Here is a 13,674-nt window from a genome sequence, read left to right as displayed (position 1 = left end):
TTAAGTTAACTAAGGTACCTGCATGCCAAATTTCAAGCGTCTATCTTAAGTGGTTTAGATTTTTCATACAAAAGAATTTTTCCGCTAATTCCCGTTCCCGTAGAAATTGCGGGAATTCCTTTATTAGTGCACCTCTACGGTACCTAAGCTACGTCCCTTCCAAATTTCAAGTGCCTACGTGTAGCCGTTTAGGCTGTGCGTTGATATGTCAGTCAGTCAGTTTCTCCTTTTAATATATATTTAGATATGTGAAGACATGTATGTCTACTTTAATGATTTCATTAAATAAATCAATAGGGATCATACATTCGTTATCTGATAATAAGAAAATACATTATGTCCATAAATGTAATTTCTTGGGGGCTTGGCATACTTACCGCTATCGCAAAACAAGGTGCCATTGTATTAAAATAAGCCTTTCAAATTAATTTAAAACAAATTAATGGGTACCTAATGAAATAATGAATGGGTGTGTGTGGGCAAATTAGTTCAATGTTTATATTCTAGAAGGGGCGTGGGTGATAAACGTGATAAACCTTGATATATTTTATGTTATCAGTCATGATGTACAGACATGAGCATTATAATGTACCCACTTTAGGACTCTGTCGCACTAACATATTTGACATTTAGTGAGACTTACAGATCAATTTGTCAAAAAAGATAATGTGACATGGTACCAAAATATATACATATTAATGCTCGTGACCGTACCTACCTACTTACATTTAGAAGTAACGGCGAAGCTGAGATGAAATACTTATGTTGTATATTATAATTTTTATTCTCGTTTTTTTTTGTTTTCATTATCATCATCTCCCTAGAATTATCCCGTTTTTTCACGGGGTCCGCTTACCTAACGTGAAGATTTGACAGGTTCCGGATTTTTTTATTTTCATTATGTAGGTAGGTATTACATTTTAAGTTAAGTAAACCTACTTGTGTTGCCTATGTTGCAGTGCCCTTACAAGATTCCTGTTTGTACTTTCCTCTGCTTTTAAGACCTCTGTAATAACATCAGGAATGGAATAAATATCTTATCTTAACGCTAGGGAGAATGCTACCTACCCCCATCAGTTACTACGGGCGTGACTTTATACTGATTGTAGAATCAACGCAGTGTAAACGATCCCTAGTTCTATAATACAGATTGACAGATGTCAATGCGTCAAGCTGTGAGCTTGTTTGCTGTTTACAGTCTGATAACCCGTAGACACTTTACTAACACTGATACACTCAACTTGTACTTACTTACTTAAGTATAGGTATGGAAGGATTGCGAGTCAAGAGATTAATGTAATAAGCCGGATCTTTAGACGTTTCGGACTGCATTGGTTCGGACCGCGGTGCGAATCGACTAAGTACTTTTTTAAAGGTGTCGTTTCGCAAATAATGTTTAAGAAATAATAATTCGTTTAACAATCTTCTGATACAATACCTTACATACTATTAGATGTTATCCTCTATTATGAATATTACTTTTAAATAAATAGATACATAACATAAACAGCCTATACGTCCCACTGCTCGGCAGTCTCACAAGGAGATTTCGACAATGTCATCATTAGGAATCGAACCCGGACCTCCAGATCGTGAGCCTAGTAAATAAATAGATAAATAAATACATTGTATTTATTCTTACATTGTAAGAATCTAAATCACGTCTAAATCCTGCAAGTCGGCGCAAGTAGAAAGACGGTCGAACTGCATGTAATGTTCCACCTGTTATCATTGGTTAAATAAATTAATAAAGCTGTGTTATAATTTACGGCAGTACAAAATTCGCGTATCTAATAGGTACCACCTATGGTGAACATTTATCTACCTACAACAAGCATATTTAAACATTACACAAGATTAAAAATTAAGTAAATACTTATTAAATAAAATTATAAGATTTCTTCGCGTTCTGTTCGGGAAAATTCCAAAGGCAAACACTCAATGAGACGTCCTTCCCATTTACCTTCGAAGGGTCCTTGAGGCGTCAACTGAATTTCAGGAAGTCCCTTGCACAAACTGCGTAGCAATATGACCTTTCAAAAGTCGTAGGCGTTTCGTAGCGTAGGCGGATATATAAGGGTAATTCTCACCAAATCTCGAAATTCGGTCGACACAACATTGTGAAAAAAAATGTTGTAAATTAAATGTTTTTTTTCAACAATTTCATAGTATTAATCTAACTTGATATGTATAATATAGTAGGCCCCAGAAAAAAAGTACTTAAGTTTTTCTTTTGGCCGAAGTTTTTCTAAGCCTTCGGGGTCGGATTTCATTTTCTCTCTGCGCTTTCTATCATACTCTTTCTTTCTTAATTGAGCTTCTTCCATGGACAACTTCTTTCTATTTGCAGTTATTTTCTCTAAAGCAACAAAGCAATGCGAAAATTAGGTTAGCAAGAAAGTTAGCGAAAGAAAACTCAAGTAGACAAATCATTCCCTCATAAATCGTCATTCCCTCACCATACATTTTCATGAGGGAATGATGGTGAGGGAATGACAAAATCAAAGAAAAACGAAACGATCTCGTAAACATACCCTTACTTTTAGGCATGCGACTTTGTTTTAGTAAACTACTCCCAATACCAAACATTTCTGTATAATTAAAACTTAGATTATTACTTACCTCTTATTTTTATTGATTGTGGAGTAATGACGTTAAAAAAAGTAGACTTTGAAATAAATTTGCTAAAGCTTTTCGCAAGAGAAAGTCATACACGCACCAGGTGAAATCGGCATTTTGAAACATTGACAGTGTTGTCAACTATCAAAAACTAATGGTAGAGTTCCAAAATCATTAAAAGTATGATTATAAATCGACTGTCGGTTGATGTGTGAGGGAATGATTACCAATCATGGGACACAAGTATTACAATAAATTGTACCCCCTTTTATTAACTTTTTATTATAAATGGCAGTAGATAAATGAAGATGTATTATATTTTAATAGTTTAATTCAACTTGCAATCAGTTATATTATAATTTAGTTGATTTTATTCACTTGAATATATTATAATCGGGAGTGTGGGACATAGTGAGGGAATGATTTACAAAGATATATTTATATAAAAAAAATAAAATTTGTTCTCATTGGGTCACATTTTGTAATATCCATAGTTAGCAGCAATGATATACTTTTCAAAGAAAAAATAATATCCCTTTTCTGTCGATTAGTTTTTCTGATAAACTCACAGGACTGGAATTTCGAGATTTGGTGAGAATTACCCATAAGCCCTTGGCGTAGTATAGATAGACGCCATCAAATTCGTAAGTTACTATTTGAGTTTGACGTCACAAGGTTAGTAAGTCGACTGTAATTTGTTGGAATAGGACAGTAATGAAGAAGTTGATGTAGCTTATGGTGACATACGGTCATGAAACGATATAAAATAGGAATTAAACAAGAATTTCTAGATTGTTTTAAGTTTAGTTTAATTCATCATCATCATCAGCCCATTAACGTCCCCACTGCTGGGGCACGGGCCTTCTCTATGGATGGATAGGGAGATCGGGCCTTAAACCATCACGCGGGCCCAGTGCGGATTGATGGTTATTAACGACTGCTAATGCAGGCGGGACCAACGGCTTAACGTGCCTACCGAAGCACGGGCGAGCTCGAGATGAAAACTTTTTTTTGTAAAGTTTAGTTTAATTAGTGTGCTTTAATTAAGAATTTCTAGTTTTGTGACATGCCTTCAATTTACATTTATGAATAAATAAAAGTTTCGATATTGCAAACAAGAAATAAGATTATACTTAATTAATTATCGATCTGGCTGATTCATTCGAAAAACCTGAAAGAATGCCATTTGCAATTTGTTTTTTTATTTACTTTTTAATAATCACTCAATGGCAAAAGGCTAATGTTTTATTTTCTTTATGTTACGTGGCCAGTTGTTATTAAAATAAAAACATTGAGTAAGTAAATATTTTACAGGTCAAGAAGATTTTACTGCATTGTTCAAAGGACATCAATCTGTCTGAGTGAAATTGATGTTAATTTAGACCGATTGATTGTATACTGCACTCATCACTTGCATATTGTAAAGGTTATTTTAGGTCAATTATCAGAGTAGGTATAAACGTTTTGTATCATTTGTAGTTTTATATATCATGTGAATGTGAATAACAATTATAATATCATCATGAACATACCTATACATATAAGAGAATGCTTGGTTTAATTCATAAACAACTAAGTAGCTATTTTTATACTCACCTATCTAGTTTTAAATGATTTTGAATGTTGATTTCTTTTTGAATAATAAAACATAAATGACGGTTATTGTTTGCTTTCTTTTGTTTTAAAAATAAAATTTACTCGATACGGTCCTTATGTGATTTTTATCACAAGACAGCAACGGGTTTCCCTTTATAATGACTTCCAAATACTTATTTCGAAAGCTTTTTGCGGCGTTTTGACGCCTAAGTGACATTTACGATAAGATAGGAAAAGGTATGCGTGTCGAACTTCGTAAACTATTTATCTTACAAGCAAAGTAGCTACCTACTATCTCCTTTTGTACTTAAGTAGGTATTTAGGAGTTGGGTTGCATAAAGATGTCGATAAAACGGTTAAAGCGTCGTCCCATTATATGACATAATGACTAACATGAAATTTCATTTCATTACATTTCAAACTACTAAACCGATTTTGATGAAAATTGCATTATTCCCGAAATTGAATGATACTTAATCGAATAAAAGATTATTGCAATACTATCCTTCGTATAAAAGACATCAACGAGATTTTTTTTTTAATTATATATATTTGTAAACAGTGGAGAAATTATTAACCATTAGTTATCATAAAATTTATGTTTTTGTATATGTTTTTGGTCTTTTACAGAAACGACATGTAACCACGACATGTAAGACTATCCCATTGGGGTTAGTCGTGAGCTTATGAAATGTTAAAATAAATTAACAGTTTGTTAATACAGATAAGGCAAATTCTAAGCGGACGTTATAAACTGACTGCAAATCTTATAATGTAGGTGCCTAAGTTAAATGTATATTAGAAGAAGGCAAATGCTGTATGGGGTTAGTTACTGTTACGGACAGCCGAGAAGAGGAGGTCGCGGGCTAATTTAATTCACGCACGACCCGCTAATTGCGTCGCGAAACGGAGGAGCGACGCGGGGAGCGGTGCGGGGAGCGACGCGGGGCATGGCGCGGGGAGCGACGCGAGGAGCGGATACATGGCGCGGCGCTCCTGATTGGCCGACGTAATGCGCGCACAGCCCGCTAGTTCCGGACCGAAGATTTCCAATAAGAATCTGATTGGACACGACACGAATCACTTCTTCTCTACTTCTCTGATTTTACATCGATTATTTACGAATTTTTACCTAAGCTTTTTACTTGTATTTTACTTTTTAACTTTGTATTTTTAATGTGGTTTGCCAAATAAACCGGATCTTCACTTGCACCGCGGGTTTTCTTCAGTCCCAGCAAATAAAATCTGCATAAGCAACAGCGGTGGTCCTTCGAGCCGGATCGAAGAAACCTGAATCCTCAAGAAAGAAGACGAACCCTCAAGAAAGAAGACGAATCCTCAAGAAAGAAGACGAACCCTCAAGAACGAAGACGAATTCTCAAGAAAGAAGGCCTACTCTTAATACGGAAAAAAGAAGAGGAAGTCTCAAGAGAGAAGAGGAAGTCAGAAGAGGGAAGAGGAAGTCTGAAGAGGGAAGAGGAACAATCAAGAACCGCAAGACTGAAGATTGGTCTAACATCGATATAAAAACATCGATATATTTTTAATTTCAACTTCTAGTTTCAACTTTCTAATTTCAACAAGGTAGCGCAGTCTTGTCCACCTAACGGTGCCAACGGGAGGCTGTGTGCACATCATACGTCCGTTAGGACGGAAAAGTGACTCCTTGAAGCGGGAGTCGCTACTCGCACAGCCTTTTTCGAGGTTACGAGTTAGCCGTATAGCCTTTTTCGAGGCTGCGGTAGCTTCTGGCTTACGCCGAAGAATGCCCATCACGAGGAGCAAGAAGACCTTCGAAGCTAGAGAGAACACCTTTGAAGCTAGAGAGAACACCTTTGAAGTCAGAGAGAAGACCTTTGAAGATAGAGAGAAGTCCGCGCCCGCCTCCGCCGCGCCAATGGTACTCATCGAGAGAGACACGGCCGCGCTCCCGCGCACCACGACGTCAGCCATGCACATCGATGAACAGCCTGCCAGCACGTCGGCAGCGTCCGCGAACACGGTTGTCCCGCAACGACGACTCGTCACGTCCACGGAAGGGGGGCAGGTGCAAGTCCCGCCTGTCAGAGCAAGTACCCGCTCCGTGCGATCGATGCGCTCCACAGCAAGTACGGCGGCGCGCATCAGACAAGCCGAGCTCGACGCGGAGATACAATTAGCTGAAATGAAACAGCAGGAACTCCGTCTAGAAGCCATTAAGGTTAAGGCGAAACTTGAACGGAGCGTCGCAATGATAAGGGAAGAAAGCGAAAGAGGAAGCCAAATCGATGAACAGGAAATCGCCGCTGAAACGCACACGGAGGAACAGCAACGCGTCCACGACTGGTTGATTGAAATGGAATACAGCCAGCCGCGGGGGGAGGGACGACGCCCGCCTCAGCACAGTATGGAGCCTGTTCTTTGCGCGAGAAACGCGCACGCGAGCGAGCGAGATGGAAGATGGAATCGAGAGGCACGAGGGAAAGAGACGGAACTACGCCCGCCTAGCCCTATTCCTAATCAACGTACGACCTTTCATGCGACGAATAAAGAAGAGGACACGGTCGATAGAATAGCACAAGCGCTAGAAAAGATCGTGAATAAACGTCCGGTGCCCCGCCAAGCCCACGAGCTGCCTACGTTCAGCGGCGCCGCGACGGAATGGCTACCCTTCAAGGCGGCCATGCGGGATTCTACGACGATGTACAAGTATTCCGACTACGAGAACCTCGCACGGCTACGGAACTGTCTACGAGGGAAAGCACAGGAGACAGTCGCCGCGCTGCTATACTCGGCGACTAGCCCCGACGAGATTATGCGAACACTGGAGCAATGTTTTGGAAGACCAGAGATGTTGATCGAACGAGCGATGGAAGATATAAAGAAGTTACCTAAGTCCGGTACGTCCGCGGGCGAATTGAACACCCTCGCGGTCAAGTTGAAGAACATCGTATGCGTATTAGGTGGCGTCGATGAAAGAGGATATCTCCGAAACCCCATGCTCACACGAGAGGTCATCGAGAAGCTAAGCCCACATCTCAAGTCTAGGTGGTATGACTTCGCCTACGAACACGGAGACCCATCGGAAGCCGAGATAGCAACGCTGTCAAGATTTTTGGAACGTGAGGCCGACCGTGCGATGCGATTTTCATACGCCACATCGCCCCAGTCGCTGAAGGAGACTTTCAACAATCAAGAAAAGAAGTCGTTTTCACGTGAAAGGCCACGTAAAGACGTGAAAGTCTACGCAACCACTGAAACACCCACCGCACCGACCGTCGAGAGAGAAAAGGAAGCCGTCACAAAACGATGTCTATGCTGCGGCGGCAACCACGACGTACCCGATTGTAAGAAATACAAGAGGATGACGGTCAACGAACGATGGCAGTAGGTGAAAGAAGAGAAAATATGCTTCAAGTGCATCAACGGAAAGCACAGGAGATTCACATGTAAAGCGAAGAGGTGCGGAATAGAAAACTGTCTCTTACCTCACCACAGTACGTTGCATATGGACACGTCGCCCGCCGCAGCTACTCAACCGAAGTCACCGCCAGTAAACGAGGAAAATGTCTTGTCCGCGTCGGCCACTACAAGCGGCCCGGTCAAGGTGTTATTGAAGGTGTGCCCGGTGGAGATACGCGTACCGGGAGGACCGTCATTGAAGAGGTATGCGCTACTAGACGAAGGCGCTACCATCACGCTCATGGATGAAGGCCTAGCGAACGACCTCGGCGCCAGAGGACATGTGAGCCCGCTACACATACACGGGGCCACAGCGAGTCAAAAGGAGACGCAAAGTCGTGTCGTCAAGATTGAAGTACGAGGCCAACATGAAGAGCAGTTTCACGACATCACCGCCCACACGGTGAAACAACTTACGATCGGAAGCCAGACGGTGAAAAGGAAGTTCGTCGAATACGAACACTTGAAGCACCTACCACTCGATGACATGAGTTACGAATCGGCGCGCCCGAGCCTACTGATCGGCGCCGACAACTGGCATCTGATTATCTCGAAGGAAATCCTCATCGGCAAACGCTACGAGCCCATCGCATCACGCACCGAGCTGGGATGGACGATACATGGCACGGTGCCGCGGAGCTTGTACCGAGGGGAGGATCAACTAGTCCTCCACGTACACGCCAAGACGGAAAAAGACGTGAGGAACTTCGCTAATGAAGATGAGGAATTAAACGCGCTCATCAAAACACACTACGACGTCGACGCCCTAGGAATTGCCTTGATAACGAAGCCGAGGAAGGCCGAAGAGAGAGCGATCGACATCTTCAATAAAACCATCGAACGAGTCAACGGAAGATATCAAGTGGGCCTGCCATGGAGAGACGAGCAAGTAGTCATGCCGCCCAGCTATGAAATGGCTTTCAGGAGACTGCGGACTATCGAGAGGAAGATGGATCAGTCCCCCGAATTCCAGGCAGCCTACACAAGCCAGATAGAGAACCTACTCACGAAAGGATACGCCGCAGTAGCTAACGGAGACGAGAGAGACAACGACAAGTCATGGTACCTACCTCACTTCGCCGTGACGAACCCTAACAAGCCAGGGAAGGTACGCCTAGTCTTCGACGCAGCCGCCAAGTCGAGAGGAGAGAGCCTGAACGATCACCTCCTAGATGGACCCGACTTACTGCGAGCCTTACCGGGAATTCTCTATCGCTTCCGGGAGAAAGAGGTCGCCGTCACCGCCGACATACGTGAGATGTTTTTACAAGTAAAGATTCGCCCTGAAGATCGACCGGCTCAAATGTTCCTGTGGAGAGGTAACGAACGAAAGAAGCCACCCACGGAATACGTCATGTCATCGATGATATTCGGCGCCCGGAGCTCACCATTCCTAGCGCACAGTGTGCGCAACCACAACGCACGCGCGCACGCTGAGACACACCCCGTGGCCCTCCGAGCGATAACAGAGAGCCACTACATGGACGACTTCGTGGAGAGCTACGCGACCAAGGAGGAAGCAAGACGAGCAGTACACGAAGTAACCTACGTACACGAGCAAGCCGGGTTCATACTAGCCGGCTGGAACTCGAGTAATGAAGACGTCATACGAGACATACCCCCGGACCGCCGCGCGCAGCTACCTAAGGAAATGGGAACCGCTGGTCATCAAGGCAAGACTCTAGGTCTAATATGGGAGGCCACTAAAGATGAACTAATGTTCAACACCGCGCTGCCTAGGGTACCGGAGGAGGTCAAGACGTCAGCACGCCCGCCGACTAAGCGCGAAGCCCTCAGCGCTGTCATGTCGATCTTCGACCCACTTGGACTGCTAAGCCATCTCACCATAACGGCTAAAATCCTACTGCAAGACTTATGGAGACAACAGAGGATAGGATGGGATGACCAAGTGCCGGAAGAAGCCGCCGAGGACTTCACTAAATGGATACGAGCGGTCGACAGCGTGCGAGAAGTTAAACTGCCCCGTTGCTATGCGCCAACGAGGGGAGTACTGGAACGTCAGCTACACGTATTTAACGACGCGAGCGACAGAGCGTACGCCACGGTAGCGTACTGGCGAATCAAGTACGAAAACGGAGAGGTCATCATCACGCTCGCCGGCGCAAAGGCTAAGGTAGCACCGGTGAAGGCACAGAGCATACCGCGACTGGAACTGCAAGCCAGCCTCATAGGCGCACGACTCGCCCACAGTATACAAGAAGAACATAGACAGAAGGCTGACAGGATCGTGCTCTGGTCAGACTCGAAGACCGCTCTCCACTGGATTCGCAACGACATCATCAAGTACACACCGTACGTAGCTCACCGCGTAGGCGAGATCGCTAACCTCACGCACATCGAACAATGGAGATGGATACCGAGCGAGTTAAATGTAGCCGACGACGCCACACGACCTAACTACGAGGTGCGAGCCGACCAAAGATGGTTCATTGGCCCGGCGTTCCTCCGGGAAGAAGAAGAAAGGTGGCCATCGGAACGCACCGAAGAGGAAAATGACAACGGTCAAGACGAGATAGTCTGCGCCACGGACAACAGCGAGGGGCCGGCCTACCTACCTGACATAAGTCGGTTCTCCTCTTACGAGAGACTCGTCCGTGCGACAGCCTACGTCTTACTAGCCGTCGATAAAATGAAGAAACGAACGCGAACACTGAAACTCGCCCATATCACAAAGGCAGAAGAGCTATGGTATAAGAAAATGCAAGAGGACTCGTACTCCGACGAAATAGAACGACTGAAAAAGGACTTGAAGTTACGTCCGAACAGCGCGCTGCGTAAGCTCGACCCACGGATAGACGACAGAGGCTTACTTACACTACACGGTCGCGTGGGCGTGGCGAGAATAAGCGAGCAGTCAAAAAGCCCGCTAATAATGGACGGCCGCCACGCTTTCACCCGGCTACTCGTCGCGCACGCACACAAGGCGGCGAACCACGCCAACCGAGAGCAAGTTGTCAACGACCTGAAACAGAAGTTCTATATCACACGTATACGACCTACAGTACGAGCCGTGGAGCATTCATGTCAACTCTGCAAAGTGAAGAAAGCCAGACCGAGACCGCAAGTTCACGGAGACCTGCCCTACGAAAGACTCGCAGCGCACGCGAGGCCATTTAGCTACACGGGCCTCGACTTTTTCGGCCCTATGTACGTCACGGTCGGGCGACATAAGGAAAAGCGCTGGGGCGCCCTGTTTACGTGTCTCACTACGCGAGCGGTCCATATAGAGATCTCACCGTCGCTATCTACGGATTCCGCTATTATGTGCCTACGGCGGATGGCGGCGCGGCGGGGGTGGCCAGTAACAATCTACAGCGATAATGGGACGAACTTTCATGGCGCGGACGAAGAGCTGCGAGCAGCGCAGCGAGAGTGGGGTCCACAACTCAAGGACTTCGCTCTACTACAACGAACGAACTGGAAATACATCGCACCCGGGGCACCGAATCAAGGTGGAGCATGGGAGCGGCTAATACGCTCGGTTAAGACAGCGTTAGTCGCCACACTACACGAGCGCTACCCCAGGGACGAAGTACTCGCCACATTACTCACGGAGGCAGAGTACACGGTCAACGCACGCCCTCTCACTCACGTGCCAGTTGAACCAGGAGACATGGAGGCGCTAACACCGAATCACTTCCTACTGGGGACCTCCGGCGGCCTACCCACTACCGGGCCGTGCAGGGAGGTAGACAGGAGGACCTGGAGAGCCACGCAGGCGCTGGCTGACGTGTTTTGGCGTCGATGGCTAACGGAGTACCTACCTACACTCATACCACGTGGAGGCACACGGAGCGGGCGCGGAGCGGACCTGAAAGTTGGTGACGTCGTGATTATCACTGATCCAGTACTGCCGAGGAACATCTGGCCACGAGGTGAAGTAATCCGACTGCATCAAGGACCCGACGGACTGACCAGAGTCGCTGACGTACGAACAAGAGGAGGGATATTCCGCCGACCTCTACGACGTCTCGCCGTCCTCCCGGTGAAAGAAGGCTGCGAAGATCTACGCCGAGGGGAGGATGTTACGGACAGCCGAGAAGAGGAGGTCGCGGGCTAATTTAATTCACGCACGACCCGCTAATTGCGTCGCGAAACGGAGGAGCGACGCGGGGAGCGGTGCGGGGAGCGACGCGGGGCATGGCGCGGGGAGCGACGCGAGGAGCGGATACATGGCGCGGCGCTCCTGATTGGCCGACGTAATGCGCGCACAGCCCGCTAGTTCCGGACCGAAGATTTCCAATAAGAATCTGATTGGACACGACACGAATCACTTCTTCTCTACTTCTCTGATTTTACATCGATTATTTACGAATTTTTACCTAAGCTTTTTACTTGTATTTTACTTTTTAACTTTGTATTTTTAATGTGGTTTGCCAAATAAACCGGATCTTCACTTGCACCGCGGGTTTTCTTCAGTCCCAGCAAATAAAATCTGCATAAGCAACAGTTACATTGACCCAAATTATCAGTTAAGTACGTATATTCAAGGTCTATTATTGTGTATCTGTATTTTCTTGCCTAATATAAGAAATATATCTCAGGCAAAGTCCATATTATAACGATATTGTAATACGTACGCGTAGGCCTTGGTTTGTTTACGTCACAAATGGACAGGTTATGGGTAAGTTTACACTATATTTCAGTTTCAAGTTTCGTCAATTGTAGTTGGTAATGTAAATAGTACACAAAAGGTATGGGACATAGGTACCTTTAGAACCTAAAATTAGGTAACTAAATAGTGCATTTGAATTATTGTATTTAAGAACACGATCATTTTATCGTAGAAAATCATCTTAAGAACGTATTTTGCATCGCTTAAGTTCAGTTCTCAGGAACTTAAACTTTACTTGTGCCTGATTGTTTTTTAAATTTCCACAATCTTGCTGTTAAATAAATAATCCTGCACAAAATAACCTCTGCACTTTACCAATTGCTGCGCTATTCCACCCTTCTAAACAGAACCGTACAGCTTTCACTTACGGTCCAAAACAACCCCTATACAGATGACCTTTGCCTGACATTATATTATGATGAAAAAAGAAAATAATTTATTTCTTAAGTCTTACCTTATTTTCCAATAGGCCGATTGTCTCTCCAGGTTCTTGTTTGTCCGCCATTTTTCACAAAAAAACTATTAAACTTTCGAATTTCGAAAATAGAATGCGTGATTGTATTTGCGATCGGCCGCGTGTAGTTACGACTGTCACCCCAGTGAACTGGCGCATGCGCTGTGGGAACTACTACTCCCGGACCCCTATTATGTGACGTCATTTATCTTAGGGTCCCGCTTGCTTTGAAATTTTGTGCAATACTTAGCAAGAGGGGTAAATATTATTTTTGATAGGGAAGTCGGTATTATTATTCCATAGGATAGAGGCAAAAAAGTTCAAGGTTCTCTGCCAATGGTAGTCCGTTAAATCCTTACAAATGTGTAATGAAATGATTGGACAGGTGTGGAAGTACGAGAAATTGAAATCTTATAATTAAGTCTCTTGCCCATAAATGAGGAAGTAGGTATCTTTAGCTGTTGGTTAGTTTGGTTTCGGAAAGTCACGACGTCATAATTATAAATATTAGAACGCAATAGCTTTTTTGGGGTCGGTTAGGTACAGCCAACGATAATTACAAATTTTTACTTACCAACCAATAAATTATATTTTTAACCTACTTCCAATTGAATACGGAACCCGTCTCAATAAGCCCACACAAACCGTAGGCATCTATTTGGATGCCTAACAACCCAACCTACCTGAACTTTAAACTGATAACTTTAGAATTCAATGTTATCAACCGCTGTAGTTGAAAAAGTTATTATTAGGTGTTTTTTAAACAATTATGCATACCACAATAAAGTGCAATAAGTACCTATATGTAGAAGACGAATATTCTAGACTGTTGATGGTATTATGAAATGTAATGTAACTTTAGGGATGATGCAACTTTCATCCCTATTTCGTAGATGACGTAGTACAGAATGCATGACGAAACTCGCGC

General features: G+C 44.2%; 1 protein-coding gene across 1 annotated transcript in view; it reads right to left on the bottom strand.

Moving 5' to 3' along the window:
* The window catches only part of LOC126372754 (facilitated trehalose transporter Tret1), a 70,509-nt gene extending 57,609 nt beyond the window's left edge, over positions 1–12,900 (bottom strand). Inside the window, exon 1 of the mRNA XM_050018627.1 lies at positions 12,747–12,900. Coding sequence (XP_049874584.1) covers positions 12,747–12,797 — 51 coding nt within the window. The 5' untranslated portion in view covers positions 12,798–12,900. The remainder of the gene's footprint in view (positions 1–12,746) is intronic.
* Positions 12,901–13,674: the final 774 nt, after the last annotated feature.

This window comes from Pectinophora gossypiella, chromosome 14 (assembly GCF_024362695.1).
Source record: "Pectinophora gossypiella chromosome 14, ilPecGoss1.1, whole genome shotgun sequence".
Classification (NCBI taxonomy): Eukaryota; Metazoa; Arthropoda; class Insecta; order Lepidoptera; family Gelechiidae; genus Pectinophora; species Pectinophora gossypiella.
Note: the sequence above shows the minus strand (reverse complement) of the source record. Positions and strands in the feature narration are given on the sequence as shown.